This window comes from Mobula hypostoma, chromosome 11 (assembly GCF_963921235.1).
Source record: "Mobula hypostoma chromosome 11, sMobHyp1.1, whole genome shotgun sequence".
Lineage (NCBI taxonomy): Eukaryota > Metazoa > Chordata > Chondrichthyes > Myliobatiformes > Myliobatidae > Mobula > Mobula hypostoma.
Window position 1 is genome coordinate 54,579,065 of NC_086107.1, and position 27,620 is coordinate 54,606,684.

At 40.5% G+C, this 27,620-nt stretch overlaps 1 protein-coding gene across 2 annotated transcripts; it reads left to right on the forward strand.

Moving 5' to 3' along the window:
* On the forward strand, positions 1-26,680 carry uevld (UEV and lactate/malate dehyrogenase domains). Of its 2 annotated transcripts, XM_063062093.1 has the most exons (13): positions 133-183; positions 372-456; positions 689-819; positions 2,936-3,001; positions 5,050-5,213; positions 6,032-6,167; positions 8,681-8,799; positions 10,996-11,101; positions 12,532-12,702; positions 13,999-14,172; positions 15,089-15,182; positions 16,620-16,743; positions 22,713-26,680. In XM_063062093.1, the coding sequence occupies exons 5-13, from the start codon at positions 5,139-5,141 to the stop codon at positions 22,875-22,877; spliced, it is 1,164 nt and encodes a 387-aa protein (XP_062918163.1). In that variant the 5' UTR covers positions 133-183; positions 372-456; positions 689-819; positions 2,936-3,001; positions 5,050-5,138; the 3' UTR covers positions 22,878-26,680. The 2 variants fall into 2 exon arrangements, with proteins under 2 accessions (XP_062918162.1, XP_062918163.1); XM_063062092.1 differs by lacking the exon at positions 689-819 and having other exon boundaries at positions 1-183.
* The last annotated feature ends 940 nt before the right edge of the window (positions 26,681-27,620 follow it).

Genomic DNA, 27,620 nt, shown 5'->3' on the forward strand with positions numbered 1-27,620 from the left:
TTGGCTCGGCGTGTCCCAGGAACAAGCTCCGCCTCGCCAATCCGGCCCGCAGCTTGTCTCTCCGTTGACCTAATCGTGACGAAAAGTGGGAGCCGGAAGTGGCAGGAGCAATAGAAAATAGTTTGAAATCTTGTTAAGGTCATGGAGTTTAATGAAGAGATACTGAAGAGCCAGTTAGGCAAGGTGAGAGAGACCCACAGGGAGAGCCAGCGCGACCGAGAGTACAGGAAGCAGGGGAGAGACAACCACTGGGGCCGACCGACATCGGACAGTGATTTGTGCGTCTGGTGTTTGGTTGTGTGGCAGTGGGAGGGAGCGAGAGGGAGAGAGAGCGCGACAGTCACCGACTTGAATCTTATTTCTTTTTTCAGTATAAATTCCGGGATCTGACTATCAAGGAACTGAAACATATGCACCAAAAATTCCCTGATCTTAAGTCATCACTGGACACATACAGTAAGCTCTACAATTGTTTAATTCCTCTGATTGTATTCTCTGTTCTATGTAAGTTTGTGATATTAACACCCACTGCATTCAGGCTGAGGGAACGAAAAACTAACTAAGGGGAGGGGTCTTATTATAGGTCATTTCTTGAAAAATATGTTCATGGCCATCAAGAATAATCTAATCGGTAGTTTCTAGATTTGGATAACTAGGGAAAAATTTTGTTCTTTACCTAATTGTCTAGGATGGAAACGGATGTGAAGAATTGATACCAGGATAAAGACGTTTAGTATGCTAAGCAGTGCGATTCTAAACACAACGCACCGTTCTTACCCAACTGATGTTTATGATTGAATTGTTTTCTGGCATGTGCAGGTAATTCTGGCTGCTGTGTCTTACGTACACAATTTCTCTACCTGAGTTTTGACCTTCTCAACATATTAGAAAACAAAGTTTCAAAACCAACAAATATTAATCCTAGGAGATTGATCCTGATGTCCCTTAATTAGGTGCCAATGGGATGCTGGATGGCAGATACCAGCTTCATTTGCAAAAGTTACTAATGTCTAATTTAGAGACTGTTCAGTTGCAATGTAATTTGTGCCTCATCCCAGACATGAGTATCATTTTAGTAAGGTCACCTATAGCATCTTCCTGCAAGGTTGTTCCTGTAAGAGGACTGCTCATTTGTCTTCCCCATATATATTGACTATATTTGTTCATGATTGAAAGGCTACAAAATTGAAATAGTATTCAAGCTCCCTCATTACTGTTTGCCATTCAAGCTAATGCCATATTCATATCTTTATAATTCCAAAATGTTTTGATTAGCATACTGAATAAATGATTTGTTTAGTTGAAGGGAAGGTAGGAGGCAAGACTAAAGTACTTGCAACCACTTTCAACTGGAAATGCCAGGTGGGTCTCAATCCACCTTTCTTTCCTCATTGGATACATCGCAGAAGGCTTCCCTCAGCCAACTGGATTCACCTTGCATAATGAGAAATGTCAGAACACACAGCAAAGGCTGTGGGTTTGCAATAGAAACTGAAAATTCTGCAAACACTCAGTAGTCAAGCAGTATATAAAGATACCATTAATGCTTTAGGTTTTAGACCCTTCATCAGAATGGGTGTTAACAATAACCTAGTTTTGGTGAAGCGTGTTTCTTGTTTCAATAGGTTTCAATAAGTACATTTAATATCAGAGAAATATATATAATATACATCCTGGAATTCTTTTTCTTTGCAACCATCCACAAAAACAGAGGAGTGCCCCAAGGAATTAATGACTGTTAAACGTTAGAACCTCAAAGCCCCCACCAGCTCCCCCCTCCCACGCAAAAGCAGCAGCAAGGCAATGACACCACTCCCCCCACCAGCAAAAAAAAGCATAGGCGCCCCACTGAGCACTCAAGTGTGCAGCAAAGTATTAATAAAGACACAGACTTGCAGAACCAAAGACAACTCATTCATCCAGTAATTTGACATACCACAGGTTCTCTCTCTCCCTAATAAGGGAAAAAGAGGTGTTCCCGTTTCACAGCAAGAGGGGGAGACATAACAAACAACTCGCTGATATATGATGTTAAAAGTCTGTTGTGTTGCTTTTTCCAAGTTCTGTGCCCAGAGAGTTGGCCCCAAAAAAGGCCGCTGCTCCCACGGTGCTTCAGTCAGAAGCACTGGCCTTGAATCAGCTTGTCCTCAGAGCCATGAAAATCTGGCATTCTGAAGGTGTGCTAGTTTTCCAGACCTGAAATGTTAAGTATTTTGCAGATAATGCATTTCCTGTATTTCATTTCAGATTTCCTGCTTCTGCCTTAAAAAATGTAACATGGCAACTACTGATGACATTGCATGAAAAGCATTGTGGCTGACTACTGGCCCACCAGCCTTTTCATCAGTAAAGTGACACAAGGGGTTATTGATTCTGCTAGACTAGTAAAGGACAAATTAGTGACTTTGAACTGAAGTTCTTCAATGTGGTGTGACAAGAGACTGGTAAACAAAATTGGAATGTATAGGCTGCAGGGTAAAATGTTACTAAGGATTAGTTAATGGACAAATCAGTCAGAATGAATATGCCATTTTCAGTTTGACAAGCTTTGTTGAGTGGCTGTTACTGGGTGGGTGGGTTCAATATCCCGCGGCTTACCTCCTCGCTAACCAGTGCTACAGCAACTGGCTTGACTGTCCAATTATGGATAATGTGAAAAAAACAGAAAGCAGTGCTTATGTGACATCTCAGGACTGTTTCATCAGGCAAGATAACAATAATCAACATGTATAATCTCTGCATTTTTGGCAGTAAATGGTTATGGCCAGTCAGATGGTGTAGATTCAGAAAGAAAATGAGCATTGTGTTTGTGAAAAAGAAGCATTGCTTTGTGGTGAAAGCGTAGAATGAGTTACTGCACTCTCAGCTGAATGTTTTTCCTCTGGAAACTGTGAGCTTCTTGCAGATTGAAAAAAGACCTGTGTTTAAATTACAGCTTTCACTGATGGATCCCAGAAAGATTTGTTGAACATAATTGGAACCATCCCTATCCAATATCAAGGTAAGCCCCTCCCCATATTAGAGAAAGAATTTTTATTTATTTATTTATTCAGCGCGGAATAGGCCTTTCCGGTCCCTTGAGCCATGCTGCCCAGCAGCCCCTGATTTAACCCTGGCCGAATCACGGGACAATTTACAATGACCAATCAACCTACCAACTGGTACGTCTTTGGACTGGGGAGGAAACCGAAGCACCCGGAGGAAACCCACTCTGTCACGGGGAGAACGTACAAACTCCTTACAGTCAGTGGTGGGAATTTAATCTGGGCCGCAGGTACTGTAAAGCCTTGTGCTAATCACTGCACTACTATGCTGCCTCTATTCTTGCTCATTATCGAGGTTCTCCTCCCTGCCAGAACCACAAGCCCAATACTAAGGTGAGCCTTTGTCTATCAGCTGAAAATTGTTAGAGCTTCACAATCTGATATTGGTACTAAATGTGTAGTAGATTATGCTAAAGGAAAAGTATTCGTTAAGATGGGTATTACCAGTTGTGTGCCATTCGCTTAATACATCCTCTCTTGTTTCTCCTATCGAGAGCAAGATATCTGTATCAACTCTTACTTTTTCCAGTTTTCTACTCTCAAGGTTTTTGTTGTATTTTGTGCTTATAATACAAAAACCTGAAAGGCCATCCTGTTTTATTGAAATCCTAAATTCTTGTTTGGTAAAAGGTGAACTGTTGAACTGCTGAATAATATTTAGCACATTCAGAAACACTGGTTAAGATGAAATGAGATAAGCCTCTAATTTTACCTAATATAATTTCAATGCAAATCAATCATTCAAGTGCAAGATGGTGTTTTTTAAGCTGCTATTACAACTTCATCCCTTTAGTTTTTGTAACGTTGATTACCTGCTAAAACCCAAGGCAGTCATATAACACTACAGCACAGAAACAGCCCTTCAGCATCTAATCCATGCCTAACTATTACTCTGCCAAGTGCCATTGACGCGCAGCCTTCTATACCCCTCTCATCCATGTACTTACCCAAACTTTTCTTAAATGTACCAATCAACCCTGCATCGGCTACTTCTGCAGGCAGCTTGTACCAAAGTTATCCTTGGGGGTTCCCTTTCACTCTTAACCTATGACCTCTAGTTCTAGTCTCACCCAACCTCAGTCAAAAGCGTCTCCTTGCATTTACTTTACCTATATCCCTCATAATTTTGGTAGTTAACTATGATTGAGATAAAGTTCCTCCAGAAATACTATTGTGGAAAATCCATTTTCAATCAGATGAAAAATCTCCTGAGATTTGCGTTGCTTGATTTTGATAAACAATTTCATTTCAACATTCTATCTTGCTCTAAATGTTCTCTTGGATATAACAAATCTCCAGCATTTCCATTGCATTTCAGTAAAACATAATTGTCACTGTGAATAATTTTTATTGATTCACAAGACCTGAAATAATGACTGGTAGACTTTGTTACATTCTTTGAAGATGTAAACATAGTGATTGGTTCAACTTGCTGCCTTTAGGTGCCACAGACATAACAGACACAATCTCCTAAACCTTCAGACAGTGCACTATTGGTGAAACTATAAGGAAGGTATCCAAATCAAGAAAAGATACTCTGAAAGAACATTTCCATTCTCCATCTGAATGCTATGAAATTAACAAAAAGAGCAAACTGAATGAAAGTAATAGTTGCCACAGGTCTCTCACAGTCAATAGGAAACAAATAAAAAATTCTCTAGTAGTCATTTCTGAGCTTTGTACTGTATAAAATTTATCCCTGCTCATTCCAAAATTCAGTGGACATTTGGTTGCATGGCCCAGACCAAGCATTACTCGACTCTGACTTTATAGATTTTTGGGATTGAAAGAGTTTATTTATCCTGAGGTTTTTTTTTCATTATGCTATTGTTAATAAGAGAAATTATTACAGTTTTGTTCCATTTGAATCACCTTTGTTATTGTGGATTTCAGGTATCATTGTTAGTTTGATAATTATGAAAATTTTTAGGTTGCAAGTTTTTTTTGCGGAGGTGTAAATTCCTTAAGGAGATATAAATGTGATTTTCTTTCCTTGATTATCTAGGGTCTTCCTACAATATTCCCATTCGAATATGGATTCTTGACTCTTATCCATTTGGTCCGCCTTTATGTTTCCTGAGACCAACATCAAAGATGGTTATACGTGTGGGAAAGCACGTAGACATGCAAGGACGCATCTATTTACCATACCTGCAGCACTGGAGTCACGTAAGAACTCAAAATCCCCAGTGTCATTCTGGGTTCATCACCAGAAGGAGCAGTAAAACCAGGAAACGTAGGTTCAAGTTGAGCCTGTCAATGAAAACCAGCGAGGCAGGTGTACCGTATTCAGTTAGGTGTCAGAGTTCAGTGCTAGTGGCAGAGTGCGGGATTTCCACTTGCAGTTTGGGAATGTGTTTGGTTTGGAGGGGAGGTTGCAATTGCAGTTGATCTGTAGGCTCTAAGGATGTGTACAAGTAATTGGTAACTGGCTTATTTTTGTCTCATGTACTGAGAAGCAGTGAACAGCTTGGTTTTGCATGCCAACCCTACAGAATATTCCAAACATTCGCACATCGAGGTAAAACGAAAGGAAAAGGAGTATCAAAATGCAGAATGTAGAGTTACAGTTAGAGAAAGAATGCCATGCAGGTAGACAAATAAAGTTCAAGAGCCACACTGAGGTAGATTGAGTGGTCAAAGAGTTCATTTTGATACTTAAGGTTTGGCAGCAATTATGCATATCGATCATTCTGAAGACCCATACTACAGGGAAAAACCTGAGCTGCTCCTTAGATAGGGTAGGGTGCAAACTGATGTTTGTCCAGAAAATTGATTACTCAATGGTGAATTGCGCCAAGTATTCATATCTATCGACTGACGGCTAACAGGCACAGACGAATTTGCCCGTTTTCCTTATGACAGATTTGCTGATTACTATTTAACTAACACTTAATATCTAATCTGATCCAGAAAGGAGCAATAGGAGAGAAAAGTATCTACTTCGTATTTTTTTAATGTGTACTCATTGAATTCTCAAATTCTAGCCCAAGACGAATATCATTGGTTTGCTTAATGAAATGATCGCTAAGTTTGAGGAAGTAACGCCTTTGTACATGAAGTCCTCTGCTGAAGGACTGTCCTTGACAGAAGTCAACACCATTATTTCCAGTATTTCTTCAGGTTTGTCAATTCTTTTAACTTCCATTTGGGTATAAACATATGGAAATTGGAATTCATTAGTCTATATGCATCACAAGACTTTTATAATTGTTTCACTTCTTTCTCAACAATGCTTATCCATATCCTAAAATTTATCTACAACATCTAGGTCCTCTTAGCTCAATATTTTTCATGCCATGGAGCCTTACCATTAACCAAAGGGTAATGGACCCTTGCTTGGGAACCCCTGTCTTAGCTATTGGGCAATGGATTGTGTATGCTTACTGACCTCTGCATGAAAAAGTTAAATTCTCATCCTGCTGCTCTTTGTTTAAGCCCGTGATATCCATGTTTTGGCAAGCCATTTCAATGGTTCAATGGTTCCATTTAATATCAGAGAATGTATACAATATACAACTTGAAATTCTTACTCTTCACAGACATCCTCAAAACAGAAGAAAAACCCCAAGGAATGAATGACAGACAAAAAAGTAAAAACCCGAAGCCTCCGCTTCTTCCAACACACAAGTAGCATCAACCCTTCCCCCCCCCACACTCCCCATTCTAGCATAAAGCATCAGCATTCCCACCACCTGCCTTGTAAGTAACAGCAAAGCCTCCAAAGAGAGACCATGATCTATAGTACATAAAAACTAACTGTTCACACGGTCACTAATGAGGGAGAGACAGATATCACCCTTTCCCACCGAGAGGGAAGCTAGTCACTGTTTTGATGTTACAGTCACAGTCCGAAGCTTTTATTTCAAGTTCCCTGACTCAAGAATCTGCTGCAAACTCTCACTTACCATCGACAGAGAGAGAGAGAGAACGATTGATCACTGGGTGCAGAGGCCTCCGATAGCTGGTCTTGCTGTCTTGATGTTCCGGCTCCCACTCTGCTTAAGTTCACAACACCAGCGAGAATTCATGTCGATGAGGCGACGCAAGGCTGCACGCCAAAGTCGCCCGACTGCAGGCTGAACCTGGACATATGGAAAATGTGGCTGAATGGGAACACGTGCTGTGCAGACCACAGTTTGAGGACTGCTGTAGATCAAAGACCCTGACAGGACTCCAGCCATCCTGAGGAGCAAGAATTTAACTGTTTCAGTGATGGGCTGGCAGAAGTCGCCCTCTGGTGCCATTTTTAGCTCAGCCAATAATACCATTTATTGATATTTTCATTGTGCACATCACTTGGAATATCGAAAGCTTAAGATTTTCCATGGTAATATCTTTCCATATTCTTCTTAAAAGCCTTAGATATTCAATTTGTAATATCACTTTAGTTATGTTCCTCAATGCCATCAACAAATGCCTAAATGCTCCCATTAACATTCTAAGAGCTGATATTTCTGCTAATGGGCATAACATTGCTTGGACGGTGAACAAAGAATATTAAAGATTCTAATTATTCATTGCCCCTTGACAAAGAATTATGAATGACCAATTTTTCCTGACTGGATTCTGGATTTGAATAGTCAAGTCAACTTTATGCAGGGACCCAGCTCTAGGCATTTTGATCTGCTGTCTTAAAAAGTGTGACCTAATTTGTTTATGAACAGTAAATCTCTTGTTTTTTACTACATACATTTTAGAAAGGGTTTTACTTTCGCAATGAATGTAGGCAAAACTTAGGTCTGGAGCTGCCTAGTTGATATAAACGATCATGGGAGCAAACTCCGTTTGGTTCCTGTTACACCACCTTGGTCTCTGGCTTCATGTCATGGCAACAGGACTTACGACTATTTTAGAATTCAATGTATGCGTTAGTTTACAGAAGCTTCAGAAATGATGATCTAGGTAAAGCAATGAAGTTTTCATGTATAACATGGAATGGAGACCAAGGGGAGTTTGAATTCTGATTAAAGTAACTAAGAATAAGGAATCTGAGTACAGATGTTAAGTGAGATCTGCAAAAAGGTCACCTGCCATTGCAGGTAATAAAGATTTTGAAAGGTCAGCAGACAATATGAAAGTTGAACAGAAAAAAGGTTCCGTACAAGAGGATGCTAAAGTAGAAAGCAGGTTAAAATGGGACATTTTAAAATATATCTTTCTTTTCAAAATTCTATATGAAGAATAGGCATTGGTAAGACAAAGAAAATTACTAAACTGATTGACTGTTGTTCTTCCAAGAAAGAAATCTGCCATCCTTAACTGGCCCGGCTGGTTTGTGACTCCAGGCCCACTAAAATAGTTGATTCCTAACTCTCTCATCAGTTTGAAGCAATTAGGGTTGAACAATACGTTCCAGAATTCCGAAAGACCTGCACAAAGTCAGTAACAAGAGATTCTGAAGATATGGAATATTTTGTGCAACACATACAAATGCTAGAAAAACTCAGCAGGTCGGGCAGCATCTATGGAGGGGAATAATCAGTCAGTATTTTGGGATTCATCACTCGATAGTTGTCAGTGCCTTGTTGAAAGATGAGAAGAAAATAGGGAAAGGAAGTTGATTGTCATTTTTAATAAACAGTTTAATATGTAAGAGTAAGCCTGTGTGATATAATTTTATTGATCTCAAACAGGTCTTTCTGATGTCAACCCTCAGCCAAAAATGCAAGCTGCTGACTGGCACTCCAGCAAAGTTACAGTACTAGGAGCTGGTGACTTGGGAATGGCATGCACCATGAGCATTCTAGCAAAGGTAGAGCAACTAATATATCTGCTCTCAGGTATAATCCAGTTCCAGTTCTGGAACACATGGTTTGTGCTGATACTTTTTATTTAGAGTTGGAGAAGCTTCATTAGGCTGGGAGTGGTCACAATGTGAAAATTGCTGCCATGTGAATTTCACAGAGCAACATGAAAGGAGAAACTCTATGAACACACACATTTGAAAGAGGGGTAGATTAGGGGTAGGTAAAGAATGATGGGTGGAAATTTTTTTGGAACATGAACACCTGCCTGAACTAATTGGCTGAATGACCTATTTCAATGCTGTAAAGACTATACAAGATGATGTTTTGTTATCCCCTTGCTTTTCTTTATTGCTGTCTTTTACTGATCTACTGAAATTGGTCATGACTTCTGAATTTTCTTCTTTTTACTTCCCAGTATTGAAGCCAAGGTTTGTTATTTTGCTTCATTACATCAGTAGAGTCATAGCAACTGGCCATATGGCTCATCTAGTCTATGCCAAACTATTTAACTGCCTACTCCCATCAACCAACACTGGGACCATAGCCCTCCACACTCCTACTATCCGTGTACCTGTCCAAACTTCTCTTAAATGTTGAAATTGAGCTCTCATGTGTCACTTGTACTGGCAGCTCATTCCATACTCTCACGACCCTCTGAGTGAAGAAGTTTCACCTCATGTTTCCCTTAAACTTTTCACCTTTCACCCTTAACCCATGACCTCTGAATATAGTCCCACCCAACCAGTAGTCTGTCAATTCTTTTGCTCTTCCCATCATCCTACAATCTTTGAGTGTCTAAAGCTCAATTTTGGGCTCCAATTTCTCATCGTCTGACTTACTTGATCATTTTTGTTCACTGAATAATGGTTTGGTCTCAGCCTTAGTGATATCCTGAACCGAAGCTTAATGTCCTTTGAAGTCTGACAGTATTAAACGGTAGTGGCAGGCTATAGTGAGCATGTTTGTAATTGGTAGAACTGGACTAAATGGTGACTGTGTATTGAGATTGATAATGCAACTAGCTACCAATTAATCAATAATTTGTTAGTACTTATTCACTCTTGGTCTGTGTTAACCTTTGGGTTCCCTCCTCTGTTTATAATCTCAATCCCTGCTATTTTACTCTTACTATTGTAGTGCCAGAGATGAGTTTAGATAATTTTCAAATGTGCCTTCTTTATTTTTTCAGTAAGGCAGAGGAGATTGTGAGTAATTTATAGCCGTGAAGATAAAACTTCAATCCTGACTGGTAGTTTATCAATCACAGCAGATAGAACATATATCAAAGGATGATGCAAAAACATGCTGTGGTAGACTCATAGATCAAAACAATAGTTCAGAGCAAACTAATTTTGATCATGTACCCAAATTTAACTGAGTTTTATTGTGAGTTGTGTTGGCAACCCTTATTTATTGATATATTGATGTTGGGACTAAGCAATCACAGATGGTGAAACATAACATAAAGGAAAATTCTGTATGGTATGGTTTGAATGTATTGTTTGGGAAAGATCACAAATCTAATGTATCTTGTTTCTCATTTGAAGAATCTGGAAATTGTAACTTTTGATTCAAGAACAGGGAGGATTAATTGTTGTTAAGCTCTTATAATTGGATTTAGTTAAAATTAGCAAAGGATTATTATCTTCTTGCCAGTTCTCACACATGCAACACATTAAAATAATTGTACCAGTAACGTTTTCTTCTGTTATATTTTGGACGTTAGGAAGTGAGGTAGATTTCCCTAAGCTTGTTAACATTTGCAGGGTTTTGGTAAGGATTTCAAATTGCTGAACTACATTGAAAATGTTCATGGGGTAACCAGAGTAATGCCACAGGCAACAAGTGAGACCAGAAACTGGTCAAAATGAGTGGCTGAGACTAGCAAAGGCCTCAAGCTGTAGGAGTTAGATTTTGATCTGTGTATAGGAAGTTGAAAGCTCATCAGTTGGGTTCCCAAATGGAACGCCGTCCAGTCATTCTGACTGGAAAATGTACGTGTGAATTTTAGCTCAGGACTACATCAAGATCAGTGCAGTTCAGTTTATTGGCCAACTAAAACTTGCAATCTAGTCTTCAACATACAGAATGGATGAAATATTAAACAATTTCCAACACTGGTGATTGTGTCCAGTGAAGAATTGGAAGGCTGAAAATCGGAAAAATTAAATCATGCACATTTGTTTTTTTTTCCTTTTTAGCATATTGTGGAAAAATTAGTATTTATTCCCACCACAGAAAACACAGTAAAGAGTGGAACATTGGACATGGAAATCTTTCATCTGCCTAAAGTTGAAATCAGCAAAGGTTTGTGTCATCTGACTGGAAAATCCAGAAGAAAAAACGTGACTGTTTTTTAGTTGATCAAACGAGCTTGGGAGCAACGATGTAATCCCAAGTTTACATTAACAGAATGATACTTTACTTTGAAATCTCTGTCTCAAAATCCCTGAGTATTTTCCTTTTCACAAAATGCCATCATAATTGTTCAAAACTAGCAAAGATTGCGTTTGGAATCTAATAATTTATAGTAGTGGTCTATTGAGATTTGCTTCCCGTCGACAATTCATTGGCTATAGTCATGTTGTTGCTAATTAACTGGAGTTGGACAGCTTGTGCCCGTTTCCCAGACACACTTTTTTTACTTGTGGACAAGAACAGATCAGCCCTGTCACCAAACTATTGTGAAGCTTCAGCTCACATTTGTCAATTTTTATACAGATACTGATCCATTGAAACTTTCACTAAAGGTCAGATTTATACATCAAAAGTATGTGTATCATATAGAACGTTGAGATTCGCCTTCATGCAGGCACCTACGAAACAAAGAAACACAATAGGATTCACTAAAATGCACACACAAGACTGCCACATATCACATTGCACATTTAGACGGAGACGTAAAGATTTTTACTCCTCTTGTATGAAGGATGTAAGTAATAAAGTCAATTCATGCAATAAAAGAGGACAAATCACACAAATAGTAAAAAGAAAGTAAACAAAAACACATGGGACATGAACTGCAGAGTCTCCAAAAGTGGGTACATAGCTGCAGAGCCCATTCAGTGAATCCTCTCCAGGATCCCCATGGCTCTTGGGCAGCAATTGTCTAATTCCATGTACGCTTTCTAATTCCATCAATTGCATATATAAATACCAATTAAAATACATTTTTCAGATGTTAATAACCAATAAAATTTATGCATTAATGCCAATAATACTTTAGATTTAGTAAAATAACTGTCCAATAGCTAGCATGTGCCTCATAATTTGTACCTTGGGTTGCAGACGTAAAGGACGAGGCTGTGTAAAGAGAGGCTAGGTTCTCAGTCGTGATTGTACAATGTCTGCACATAACTTGAACTTTTGCCCTTCTGCAACCTCTACAGTAATACCTCAGTTTGCTCCTTTGTTGGACCCAGCAGAAACACATCTGTTCATTGGCTGTTCATGATTTTTTTCCTAGTGATTTTTTTTCCACACGGTAACAGGCCATTCTGCCCAATAAGCACACACCTCCCAATTCCACGCATGTGCGCAGTAAACCTCCTAACCTGCACGCCTTTGGAATGTGGGAGGAAACCGGAGCACCTGGAGGAAAGTCGCGCGGTTATGGGAAGAATGTAGAGACAGTGGCTGGAATTGAACCAGCATCGATGACACTGTAATAGTGCTACACTGCTATGCGCCATCCAAGCCATTCTCTGAACTAACTGTTTTTCTCCCCCTTCCTCCAGATTACTCAAACTCAGCAGGCTCAGACATAGTGATAATCACTGCCAACACCTGGAGCGGTGAGGACTCATACCTGGAAGCATTGCAAAGCAACGTGGATTTGTTCAGAATTATAATTCCCAACATTGTACAACACAGTCCCAACTGTATTCTCATTATTGCCTCCCAGCCAGGTACGCAGCCCTTTGGTTTTACTAGGAGGTAGGATGGCGATTTATAAGGCAGTAGGAGGGCTCATTAAGGCAAAAGTGGTTGGACTAGAGGACATTATAACACCATAAGACCTCGGAACAGAATTAGGCTATTTGGCCCATCGAGTGATCTGTCATTCTATCATGGCTGATATATTATCCCTTTCAAACCATTCTCCTGCCTCCGCCCCATAATGGTTGACACCCTGACCAATCAACCTCCACTTTAAATATACCCAATAACTTAGACTCCAGAACTGCCTGTGGCAATGAATTCCACAGACTCACTACCTTCTAGCTAAAGAAATTCCTTCTCATCTTTGTTCTAAATGGGCATCTCTCTAGTCTGAGGCTGTGGCCTCTGGTCCTAGACTCCTCCACTATAGAAAACATCCACTCCACATCCACTCTAGCCAGACCTTTCAATATTCACACAAAATGCTGGAGGAGCTCAGCAGGCCAGGCAGCAGCTATGGAAAAAGGTACAATCAACATTTTGGGCCGAGATCCTTCAGCGGGATGCTTTTTTCCCATAGATGCTGCCTGGCCTGCTGAGTTCCTCCAGCATTTCATGTGTGTTGCTTAGATTTCCAGCATCTGCAGAGTTTCTCTTGTTGCCTTTCAATATTGGATAGGTTTCAATGATATCCCTCCTCATTCGTCTAAACTCCAGTGAGCACAGACCCAGAGCCATCAGATGCTCCTCATATGTTAACCCTTTTATTCCTGTAATCATTCTCATGAACCTCCTCTGGACCCTCTCCAATGCCAGCACATCCTTTCTTAGATAAGAGGGACAAAACTGCTCACAATAGTCTTGTGGGGTCTACCAATGCTGTATAAAGCCTTGGCATTACATCCTTGCTTTTGTATCTCAAAGTGAATGTTAGCAAGGCATTTGCCTTCCTCACCATCCACTCAACCTGCGAGTTAACCTCTAGAGAATCGTGCACAAGGACTCCCAAGTCCCTTTGCACCTCTGATTTTTGAATCTTCTCCCCATATACAAAATAGTCCACATAATAGTACAAGTAATAGTCTATTATAAACTGTTGGTGCAGGTGACTCATGTTAGTTATAGCTTGTATTGTGGAATGTCTAGGAAAAGGATGGGTGTGGTTGAAGTCTATCTTATTATCAGAGATAAGGGGTTGTATGGGAGACCTCACAGGACTGGTGGTGCACACTGCATTTTCCATCTGACCATCCACAGTTCACAAGCTGGATTGACATGTCTCATTTGCTTTGGTCCTTAACATTTCCTTTCTGGATTGTCAGTTGATGTGATGACGTATGTGAGCTGGAAGCTGAGTGGCTTTTCTCCACACCGCGTGATTGGGACTGGCTGTAACCTGGGTACTCGACGGTTTCAGTTCATCCTGGGTAAATCTTTGAAAATGCCACCAGCTGGAATGGAGGCCTGGATTATCGGAGAGCACGGGGACAAGGAAGGTACCTGTTCAGTGTGTCGCAGTGTGGTTGTCATACTGGTTGATGATAAGTAGTTGGAGTAAAATGATACTTTGTTCCTTATGTCTCTGTCATTGTTGTCACTTTGTCTGTTCTTGTTCTGGTGTCACAGAACACAATCCTGGAGGCTGTTTTGCCCTATCCTTTCTCCCTCACTGGCCCATGAGTTGCCTTCCCTTGTGTACAACAAAATAGTGGTTATGTCTGACCCAGACTTGATGAAAATGACAGGCTGTTTCATTTGTTGTAGGATCGATGGATTGAATAATGCAGGCAAATGTAATATCCGATAGTGTGTAATGTTGAACTGGCGTGAGATGGATATCAGGACGAAGCTCTGCTAATTACCTTGCCCATATGTCTAAGAATTAGTGTAGACTTTAATAATGGTAAAATGCAACAGACAAGCTCATGGCTAATATTGTCTGGACTTCAATCAACGGGGTTGATTACATTTTTGATCATTTGGATTCTGTAATGGGATTGCTGTGAACCATAGGACTGTTACATTGATTTAGGATTTATTTGCAATTGAAATTTGGATTCATATTACTTCTGACTGAAGGAATGAGATCTGCTTCCCCAGTTGGACACGTAACAAAAGAGGCCAACGTCAGTTTAGAAAAATTAGGGACTTGCCATACAGATTATCCCAATAAACTCATCCAAAAGTCCCTGTTAGAGCTTTGTTTCAGACGTTGACTGAAGACCATCTATCTGAGGAATTTAAAGAGTTAGGAATTCTTCTGGATTCTTCTGCTTGCTTGGGAGTGTGGCATACTCATTTCAAAGATAAACTATTTATTACTCTTTGAGATATTTGATTTGACATGGAGAGTAATAAAATATTTGAATTCAATCATTCTTGGAAATGTCTGATTTTTCCTTTAATTTTCAGTGTCGGTGTGGAAGGGCTCAGAAAGGGATGATGGGCAGCATATCAGTCCAGCTGTACTTACAGACCATGACAAATACAAGCAGCTGGAAAACAGGTAGGAATCCCAGTTCGTTGCTAATTCTAGCAATCTGGGGAGACACAGGAGTATATTCAGCCAGAGACTCATTCCTCCGAGATGCAGCACAGAGCGTCATAGGAAGTCATTCCTGCCTGTGGCCATCAAACTTTACAGCTCCTCCCTTGGAGGGTCAGACACCCTGAGCCAATAGGCTGGTCCTGGACTTACTTCAAAATTTACATATTACTATTTAACTATTTATTACTATTTTGCTATTACTATTCTATTACTAGTTATTATTTCCATGACTATTACTATTTACTAACAGTAGTATTACTATTACTATTTCTATTACTATTTATTATTTATGGTGCAACTGTAACGAAAACCAATTTCCCCCGGGATCAATAATGACTATGACAATCACACCAAATTATTTTGGTATCCTCTGACATTCTTCTGCAGTGTAATTGTCTGTGTCTTCAAAGGTCAATATTTTCACAGGCCAGGTGGTCACTCACTGTGGAATTGTACTTGAGGATTCACAGCTAAGCCTGTACGTAAACCCTGCAGCATTTTAAGTTGTGATTGGGGGTGAGAATCCTGGTAACATTTTCCCTTGCCTCTCTCCGCAGAAAGCAAGTTCAATTAATGTTCCCACAACTAATGGAAGAAATAAAACCTCAGCTCTTTGTGCAAAAAAGGTTTAGACAAAACTCAGAAATTAGGTTGATGAAGATCAGTCATGTTGCACAAGGATCGGAATCAGGTTTATTATCACTGGCGTGTGGCGTGAAATTTGTTAACTTAGCAGCAGTTCAATGCAATACATAATGTAGAAGAAGAAAAAGTACATAAAAATAAAACAACAATAATAATATATAAGTAAATCAATTACAGTACAGTACACATACATATATTGAATAGATTAAAAATCATGCAAAAAACAAATAATATACATTAAAAAAGTGAGTTAGTGTTCCGGGGTTCAATGTCCGTTTAGGAATCGGATGGCAGAGGGGAAGAAACTGTTCCTGAATCACTAAGTGTGTGCTTTCAGGCTTCTGTATCTCCTAACTGATGGTAACAATGAGAAAAGGGCATTCCCTGGGTGCTGGATGTCCTTAATAATGGATGCTACCTTTCTGAGACACCACTCCTTTAAGTTGTCCTGGGTACTTTGTAGACTAGTACCCAGGATGGAGCCGACTAAATTTACAACCCTCTGTGGCTTCCTTCAGTCTTGTGCAGTAGCCCCCCACCCCATACCAGACAGTGATGCAACCTGTCAGAATGCTCTCCACAGTACATATAACCATATAACAATTACAGCACGGAAACAGGCCATCTGAAAACACCAATAGTTTTCAGTCCAGTGTGAAAAGCATTTGCAATCCATCCCCTCATCCCAGTATAAAACATGTCAACAGTTTTATTTCAGTGATGGATTTGAATATTTTGTTTGTATTCTAGGGCTTTAAAAGGATTAAAAGATAAAAGTAACAGATCCTGGTCTGTTGGATTGTCAGTGGCTGATTTAAGTGAGACTATCTTAGGAAATCTGGGACGTTCACATTCCATCTCCACACTGGTGAAGGTGAGTTGGGTTAACCCCATAATGAATTTTTCTTGTGGTGATGGTGATTAGAAGAGCACTTCTCTGACTGTTCACCCTCAGTGAACACCACTTCTCTGACTGTTCACCCTCAGTGAACACCACTTCTCTGTTCACCCTCAGTAAACACCTTCACTTCTCTGACTGTTCACCCTCAGTGAACACCACTTCTCTGACTGTTCACCCTCAGTGAACACCTTCACTTCTCTGACTGTTCACCCTCAGTGAACACCTTCACTTCTCTGACTGTTCACCCTCAGTGAACACCTTCACTTCTCTGACTGTTCTTCCTCAGTGAACACCTTCATCTCTGACTGTTCACCCTCAGTAAACACCTTCACTTCTCTGACTGTTCTTCCTCAGTGAACACCTTCACTTCTCTGACTGTTCACCCTCCACCTTCACTTCTCTGACTGTTCTTCCTCAGTGAACACCTTCACTTCTCTGACTGTTCTCCCTCTGTGAACACCTTCACTTCTCTGACTGTTCACCCTCCACCTTCACTTCTCTGACTGTTCACCCTCAGTGAACACCTTCACTTCTCCGACTGTTCATCTCGCAGTGAACACCTTCACTTCTCTGACTGTTCACCCTCAGTGAACACCTTCACTTCTCTGACTGTTCACCCTCAGTGAACACCTTCACTTCTCTGACTGTTCACCCTCAGGAAACACCTTCACTTCTCTGACTGTTCTTCCTCAGTCAACACCTTCACTTCTCTGACTGTTCTCCCTCTGTGAACACCTTCACTTCTCTGACTGTTCACCCTCCACCTTCACTTCTCTGACTGTTCTTCCTCAGTGAACACCTTCACTTCTCTGACTGTTCATCTTCAATGAACACCTTCACCTCTGACTGTTCTCCCTCAATGAACACCTTCACTTCTCTGACTGTTCTTCCTCAGTGAACACCTTCACTTCTCTGACTGTTCACCCTCAGAAAACACCTTCACTTCTCTGACTGTTCACCCTCAGTAAACACCTTCACTTCTCTGACTGTTCACCCTCAGTGAACACCTTCACTTCTCTGACTGTTCACCCTCAGTGAACACCTTCACTTCTCTGACTGTTCACCCTCAGTAAACACCTTCACTTCTCTGACTGTTCACCCTCAGGAAACACCTTCACTTCTCTGACTGTTCACCCTCCACCTTCACTTCTCTGACTGTTCTTCCTCAGTGAACACCTTCACTTCTCTGACTGTTCTCCCTCTGTGAACACCTTCACTTCTCTGACTGTTCATCTTCAATGAACACCTTCACTTCTCTGACTGTTCATCTTCAATGAACACCTTCACTTCTCTGACTGTTCACCCTCAGTGAACACTTTCACTTCTCTAACTGTTCACCTTCACTTTTCTGACTGTTCATCTTCAATGAACACCTTCACTTCTCTGACTGTTCACCCTAGGTGAACACCTTCAGTTCTCTGACTGCTCACCTTCAGTGAACACCTTCACCTCTGACTGTTCACCTTCAGTAAACGCCTTCACTTCTCTGACTGTTCACCCTCAGTGAACGCCATCACCTCTGACTATTCTCCCTCAGTGAACGCCTTCACTTCTCTGTTCACCTTCAGTGAACGCCTTCACTTCTCTGACTGTTCTCCCTCGGTGAACACCTTCACTTCTCTGACTGCTCACCTTCAGTGAACACCTTCACCTCTGACTGTTCACCTTCAGTGAACACCTTCAACTCTGACTGTTCTCCCTCAGTAAACACCTTCACTTCTCTGACTGTTCTCCTTCTGTGAACACCTTCACTTCTCTGACTGTTCTTCCTCAGTGAACACCTTCACTTCTCTGACCGTTCACCTTCAGTGAACACCTTCACTTCTCTGACTGTTCACCTTCAGTGAACACCTTCACCTCTGACTGTTCTCCCTCAGTGAACACCTTCACTTCTCTGACTGGTCACCTTCAGTGAACACTTTCACCTCTGACTGTTCTCCCTCAGTGAACACCTTCACTTCTCTGATTGTTCACCCTCTGTGAACACCTTCACCTCTGACTGTTCTCCCTCAGTGAACACCTTCACTTCTCTGACTGTTCTCCCTCAGTGAACACCTTCACTTCTCTGACTGTTCACCCTCAGTAAACACCTTCACTTCTCTGACTGTTCACCTTCGGTGAACACCTTCACTTCTCTGACTGTTCACCTTCGGTGTACACCTTCACTTCCCTGACTGTTCACCCTCAGTGAACACCTTCACTTCTCTGACTGTTCACCTTCAGTGAACACCTTCACTTCTCTGACTGTTCTCCCTCAATGAACACCTTCAGTTCTCTGACTGTTCACCTTCAGTGAACACCTTCACTTCTCTGACTGTTCTCTCTCAATGAACACCTTCACTTCTCTGACTGTTCACCCTCAGAGAACACCTTCACTTCTCTGACTGTTCACCTTCAGTGAACACCTTCATCTCTGACTGTGCACCCTCAGTGAACACCTTCACTTCTCTGACTGTTCTTCCTCAGTGAACACCTTCATCTCTGACTGTTCACCCACAGTGAACACCTTCACCTCTGACTGTTCATCTTCAATGAACACCTTCACCTCTGACTGTTCTCCCTCAATGAACACCTTCACTTCTCTGACTGATCACCTTCAATGAACACCTTCACTTCTCTGACTGTTCACCCTCAGTGAAGACCTTCACTTCTCTGGCTGTTCACCTTCAGTGAACACTTTCACTTCTCTGACTGTTCACCTTCAATGAACTCCTTCACCTCTGACTGTTCACCTTCAGTGAACACCTTCACTTCTATGACTGTTCACCTTCAGTGAACACCTTCACATCTCTGACTGTTCTCCCTCAATGAACACCTTCACTTCTCTGACTGTTCACCCTCAGTGAACACCTTCACTTCTCTGACTGTTCACCCTCAGTGAACACCTTCACTTCTCTGACTGTTCTCCCTCAATGAACACCTTCACTTCTCTGACTGTTCACCCTCAGTGAACACCTTCACTTCTCTGACAGTTCACCTTCAGTGAACAACTTCACTTCTCTGTTCACCTTCAGTGAACACCTTCACCTCTGACTGTTGTTCTTCAGTGAACACCTTCACCTCTGACTGTTGACCCTCAGTGAACACCTTCACCTCTGACTGTTCTCCCTTGGTGAACACCTTCACTTCTCTGATTGTTCACCCTCAGTGAACACCTTCACCTCTGACTGTTGTCCTTTAGTGAACACCTTCACCTCTGACTGTTTACCCTCAGTGAACACCTTCACCTCTCTGACTGTTCACCTTCAGTGCATTTCTGGGTGTCCTTCCCACCTTTCAGCTTGACAGTACCTCTGGTCATGCTGATTCATGGATTCCAGGTGACCGCTTCTAAACACTTGACAAACTGCTGATTCGGCCTCAGATGGCGTAGCAATAAAGCCCAATCTTTCTCCCAACCACCATCCATCTGCAGTTTCCTGCATCATTTAATGGATAATTAGTGCCAACCATTTTTGTTTCTAACATTTGGAGATGTAAAGTATTACATGTGGAAACAGGTCTAGACAGTTGAAGGTATACTCAGGTAACAATGGTTCACAGTTTTCATTGAGCAGACTAATTCAATCAGGAGTTCCACAGACCCTCTGCTTACTGGTATTGGTCCATGGCATTAAAAAGGTTGGGAGCCTTCGAGTTAAACAAATATGAAGGTTCATCATGAAGAGAATAGTGCCGATCTTATGAATATACCAATGGTTTATGCTGGATTATGTGTAGTATCATCAGCAAATTTTTCTACAACAGTTGTAAAAGTAGAAGAAGGTGGATGTATTGGAAAGTGATTAGAGAAGTACTGATGACCCAGTGCAAAAAGAGTGAACTGTAAGGAGTAATTCGAGCTTTGCAAGTTTGTGTAGTTTAGAAAGACCTTGAGAAAGGAGGATTACACCAAGGTGAGTAAACGGCTAGATAATACAGATAAAGCTAACCAGAACGAAAACTTGCAGCTTGCAGTGAGATGTTCGTATTTCCACAGTTAAATGTCATACTTCAGCATTTCCATGTGTCTGTAGGTGACACAGATTGAATGCAGGCATTCATGGTGGCTTTGACTAACGTGGCTTTGCCTCATGGAGTCTGAAGTCGTGACAGTTCCCCATCACTGAGGGTTTAGAATCTGTTGCTCGGAAATGATGCAGCAGCAATACACACAAAATGCAGGAGGAACTCTGCAGGTCAGACAGCATCTATGGAAATGAATAAACAGTCGACGCTTTGGGCCGAGACCCTTCATCAGGGCTGAAAAGCAAAGGGGAAGATGCAGTAGCAATTTTTGTACTCATACCTTTGGATAAGAACAGCTGTGAGAATGGCTACAGTTGTCCAAAGAAACTTAGACTGCTTCAATTGTTTGAATTTGTTTAAATAGATCGTGTTTTTTAAAAATATGTATTTGAAGTGAAATTTAATTGAATATGTTTAGTATTTTTAAACTGTTTCTGAATATGAGGACCTTTGAATCCTGGCAATGACAAGGGGGTTCTTGTAACTGCTTTGCTAGTTGGTCTTTTCTCCTTGAATTGTTACTTGCAGGTCAGACTTTAAGATAAGATCTCAATGAAAATTAGGGAAAAGTGAACATTGTTTAATTATAGACATCACAAGTAGGAAGAATTCTCAAGCTTCAAACAGAATGCAACACCTATTTGTCAGAATGTGCTCAGAGTTTAAAAATTATGAATACTGCATGGTCTGTATAGTATTTCATAGGATTATATTCTGATGACTTTAATGGATTAAATATAATCTATTGAGATAATTAAGGGAATTATTGAGGCTATTTTCACTAAGGTGAGAGGTCATTATCTCATTATCCTAAACTTGGCTATTTATGAAAATATCAGGAAACTCTCCTGCACACAAAGATATTAGAAATCTGAAATATCTTGTTGTCTATCCTTAATCAGTCACTGTCTATCCCAGTACTTATATATCCAGTCCCTTAGAATACCTTTTAATAATTTACCCAGTATTGATGTCAGGCTCAAGGGCCTATAGTTTCCCGACTCCTTCTCAGAGCCTTAATTAAACAATGGAACAATATTAGCTATCTTCTAATCCTTCAGTGCCTCACCTGTGGCAAAGGACATTTTAAACACATACCTCTGCCAGGGGCCCTGCAATTTCTGCACTGGAATCTCACTAGGTCCGAAGGAAGACCTTGTCAGGCCCTGGGGATTTTTCCACCCTAATTTGCCTCAAGACAACAAGCATCTCTTCCTCTGTAATCCTTATATGCCCATGATCTCACTGCTGGTTTGCCACACTTGTATAGACTCTGCCTCCATCTCCTGGGTAAATATAGATGATAAAATAAGTTCCCCCATCTCATTCGGCTCCTTGAATAGATGACGATTCTGATTTCAACAAGAACCAATTTTGTCACTTGCTACTCTTTTGCTCGTAATATGCCTGTAGAAACCCTTGGGATTCACTTTGATTGAATGGAAAATTTAAAAATTTGGGAGCAATATGTACAGACTGTGAGGGGACCCATGTTGATCTAATGGAGCAATGGAACGGGCTCCAAATAACGCTGCCTTTGGTCCTTGGTTCACATTCGTTTTTAAATTCCATGATAACTGCTTACAATGGCGTGGTGGAATTACAAATATAAAAGAGCAGTAAAATGTAGAAAGAAGATAAAATCAATATGTTTGTTGTCTGAATGTCTTTTGAATTCTTCTGTTTCTAATAATTAATATTAACTAGCATGTCTTGTGGGATAAGAAATAACATGTGTTTGTAGTTGTCATGACCAAGTGACACTTCCAGAGAGTTTTCAGCTATTTTTCAGCAGGTTGGGAATCCTCTGATAATATTCGTACAAGCAGGAGTAGATAGAAAGGAAAGGTGTTAGTGCTTAGTTTGGCTCATTTTGGCAATTGGCTTTCTTCATCACTCTTTGACGATTAACTCCACATGCATTCTTCCCACAGGGCTGGTGTGGAATCAGTGGGGAAGTATTTCTCAGCCTGCCATGTACACTAACCAGGGCCGGAGTGGTCAATGTAACTGCACCAAATCTATTGGAGGAAGATCAAGGGAAGTTACAGAACAGTGCAGCAACCCTCCAAAACTTTCTTCAGCAACTAAAGATTTGAACTGCTGTTTGGACAAATGTAAATAACTAAAGAAATTGCATCTTCTTCCAGTGTTTCCAGGAAGCATACACTCCGCGACTGGAAACTCTGTATCCTTAACTTACCAACAGCCAAGTGCACTTTATATAATCATTGCCATGTAGCCTTGCTAAGCTCAAGAGTCATGGTTTGGCTCTGTATTAGCATTTTCTGGTTGGATACATGTTACACAGTCCCAGAAAATGAAGTTCTTCCAAAGTCTTGGCCCACATTCCTTAACTGAACGTCATTGAGGAGCTTAGATTAACTTTAACTTAGACTCCAACTCACTTTCTTCATTTTGAACTTTGCAAGTTGAAAACCACATGTGTCTACATGTCAGCAATCAGCTTTCAAAGTTATTTTATTGCTTTTATTCTAGAGGTAATATATAAATTAATTCCCCATCCCATGCCCCCACCCTCATTCTCCTGACCCTGGTGTACAGCTATGTGCCTGTGATGCTGCTAGATCACATTTGCCCTGCATGTATCTGCCTAGCACAGCAATATTCAAGTAATGCCTCACTCTAGTGGCATTTCAAACAAACATTCATCCTGGGCAACAGCTGAAACAGCCTTGGTATCCACCAGGCTGAATCTGGAACTGGGGGAGATGGCAAACTCCATAACACCAATTTGAAACAAAGACTTTGCCACATGCTGCTACAGAAATATTGTGAAGTGAAGATGATGTCTGTTCAACCTTTGCTGTTTTATACCTTTTGGTTTGACCAGCAGATTTTAATATTTTGCCCGTATTAAGATCAACCAAAACTAGTACTCTTCACACCTCTTCCACCACTGACCTACCCTTCCCATGTTCATAACAGTAGTGTTTATTGAACTCACCTATCTGTACCTGTCATGCACACAATCCTTCACAAAAAAAGGACATCTACCTTATTTCCACACAATGACAGTGCTGGGGTGCATGCTAAGTTGTTGGAGTAAAGTTCTGCTGCACTGCCTCTTCCTACTTATCTTCTGACTCTCATTCAGCGTGCTTTCTAATTTGGATTTACTTTGGGTCTCCTCATTGTCCCAGGACTGAATCTCTAGTTATCTCATTATTGTCTTTCTTACATGTTCTGTAGACTGTTCAAAACTTGTCCCTTTAACTCATTCTTGGGGAGGCACTTGAGATTGATGGCAATTTCTTCCATGTCAGTTTTGCGGGCTCTAAAGAACTGCAGATGTGTCATGAGGTGCCATATGGGGCAAGCAGGTGGGTAGTTTGGGGAGATGATAAGCTCCAGCTGCTTATGCAGGGGCCTCTGTAGGCTTTAAATGGATGGTACTGAGATTCTCAATACCCTCCCCAGTTCTCTTTCACCACCTTAGACAGTCATGGGCCAGAATGTCCCAGGAATTGGAGGGATGTTGTATTTCAAGCAACTTTTGAGCACGTTGTCAAATCTTAGTCTCTGTCTACTGAGAGTGCATGGAAAATTCCAAAGGTTCACCTTCCTCTGAGTGAAGATATTTCTCCTGATTTCATTTCTAGGTAACCTACCCTTTGTTCTCAAACTGCACCTTCTGTTCTGAACTCCTTAACCAAGGGAACTCTTCTCTCTGCGTTTAATCTATCATGCACTTTAAAAATATTGTCAGTTTCTATTTAATCTCCTCTTATTCTTCTAATGGCTGAAGAATGCAGTCCCAGTATACTTAATCTCTCTGTATATGGCACATTAGCCATTCCTGGGAATTTTCACTGAATTTATTTCCATGATAAGTTCATTTTATAAGTAACAAGAACAAGGTGTGCACAACATTCAAAGTACAGTCTCACCAAAGCGCTATACAGATGTGTAATTAGACTTCCTTACTTCCGTAGTCAAACTCTTTCAAAATAGAAGTCAACATCCCATTTACCTTCCTAAATGCTTGATATCCCTACATGATGGCCTCAAGTGACATGCATACAGAGACTTGAAACAATAGGAACGATATAAGTATATTGCTGGAAGATGGACAAGCAACAAACTGCACCTAAATAGAAATGTCTGAAGTGATTCGGCAGACTATTTTGTTAAGCCTTTTGTCCCAGTATGATCAGACGGGAATCAAATTGATTGGGCAAATACCTAAAGCACTAAACCTGCAAAATATAACAAATAACCATCATGAAGGCCAATCCAATGTAATTGTCAATGTCTCAAATTCATTTATGGAATGGACTCCAATGTTCTTTATATTACTGAAGAGATAATAAATGAGAGCTAATGTCAGAAGTGTTTAAAATTTCAGGCTTTTGTGCCCTGCAAGACTGTGCAGCATCAACTAGATCGCACTGAAATAAAAAGAGTATCTCATGGTTTATGTCGGTAGTTACCAAAATTTCCTTTGCCCTCTCTCTCCAGCTCAAATGCTAATATCAGAACTGATGGGATTTTGGTAACTGTCAAAACCAATAACACCAGAGTTTTAAGGATAGATATATAGAAGGAGAAAATAAAACATAAAACAAATATAGATAATTAAAGAACAAATTATCAGAAGAAAAAAAGACATAAAATGACATTCGAAAATAATAATAGATGACTGTACTGGAATGAGTTTAAATGAATCATATATCCTTTCCAGGACAGAGATTGATTGGCATTAATGATGATTATTGTTAAGAAGGTACTTGTGCCATAATCAGAACTTCTGTGCTGAGGGTGACGGGCAACTATTGTGAAAATTCCTCAAGCTGGAGAAGTGCTTGGAAGGGGAGGATACGGTTGTCATAGTCCATTTAGGTATCGGTGCTCTAGGTAGGACAAGGAAGAAGTTTCTGCTGAGGGAATTTGAGTATGTGCAGACAAAACTGAAAAGCAGAAACTTATATAATCATCCAAAGACAAATTTAATTGAATCCGAGAGATAACTGTGTGGCTCAGTGATTGGTGTGGAAGGGTTTGTGGGGCCCTGGTATTGCCACTGAGAGGAGAGAGATCTTTTGGGATGGGTGGGTGTGTGAGACAGAGAAATGGAGAGTGCTAAAGAGAAACAAGGAAGGACTATATGAGGAACACGTGGGATAATATCATAAAATTGTTTCTGAGAAGAACACAAATTACTCGAGTGCAGTAATAAACCGGTTCCAGGTAAGAAAAATTGTAATAAGCGAAATAAGACCATAGGACAAAAATTGCAAAGGTCTCTAAAATGTTTAAAAATACAACTATAAAGATGCTGTATCTAAATAAGTGAAGTATTCATAATAAAGTGGGCAATTTAATAATTGTAGCTGTATTGCCTATAATTACTTTATAGAGGCATGGTAACGATGGCTGGGAAGTCTATTAAAGAGGAAGGTGGGATGGAGTTAGTGAACGATGAAATCAGAGAAATGGCAAGGAAGGGTATTGGCTCAGAAAATCAAGACCTCGAATCAGTTTGGGTGGAACCAAGGAATACCGAAGGGCAGAAAATATTGGTAGGGGTTTCCACAAGACTTTCAACCCTAAGTTTTAATATAGGTAACAGTATCAAATAGAAAGCCGGTGATGCATGGAATCATGGTTGACTTCAATTTACTGAAATCTGGTCAAACCAGCTTAGCAGTAACACTGCACAGGATGAACTCCTGAAGTTTACAGAGTTTTTTTTTGTTAGATTAATACATTGAGGAGTCAACTAAGGAACTAGCTCTCCTGGATTTGGTACTGTGCCACAATAAGAGGTTAGTTAATAAACTTGTGCAGGCTCCTCTGAGATACTGACCATATTATGATAAAATTCTTCTTTCCAAATGGAAATTGAACGTACATGATCTTTCCCTGTTTATATTATTAAATAAATTTTATAATGCAAAAAAAATGGTGAAACAGAACATGGCTTTCCTTTGGAAGAAGTTCATTTTTGATACTAAGCGATCAGAAGATGGTGTAATTGCCCAGCAGAAAGTTTTGGAACAGACTGACTCATTGACTCGTGATTGCTGGTCGGGTTTGCTCTGCTAGTTTGCCGAGCTGGGAACTTGCTGCTCTCCTCGCTGAAGTTGCTCCTGCAGAGTGATATCATCGTGCAGTCATATGTAACTCATGGGGTACTGCAGGAACTGGTACTAGAGCTCCAGCGGTTCATAATGTACGGCTAGATGAGAAAATGCAATGTAAATTCTCAATTTGCCCACAGCGCAAGACTTGTGCGGTTGTGAGAAAGAGGCCTCAAGACAATTTAGATAAATTTAATTGGTGAACAAATACTTGGCAGATGCAGTATTATGTGGACAAATGTGCATTATATCCTTTGGTGGAGAAAATATTAATTTAATAGTGACAGATTGTGTTGACATTGAAAGAAATCACGGTGTTCGTGCGCATTACTCCGTGAAAACAAGTATGCAAGTGCCGCAGAGTTAAGAGGACAAGTTATTACAGCGTCCCCAATCCATTGTTCACATAAATATTAGAACCAGGGATTTTGATCAACATAACTGAGAAATTTTATTTGTGAATCACATGCTCATTTTTTCAGTCAAGCCCCAAAAACAGGGAAATTAAAGCATGAGAAAGTAAACATTCAAAAACTAAAATGTCAGCAGTTCAAACGTATGCATCCCCCCCCCCCGCTCAGTACTTGGTTGAATCACCTCTCGCAGCTATTATCTTTCTGATTAAATCTGCTGAATGAGGGTCATTCTTACCCCTCGGCCATTATGCTCTATTATGAGTCAACCTATAGCCGGGGAAGTGATAACCCCTTCATATTAGACTGTTTGAGGTAACTTTTT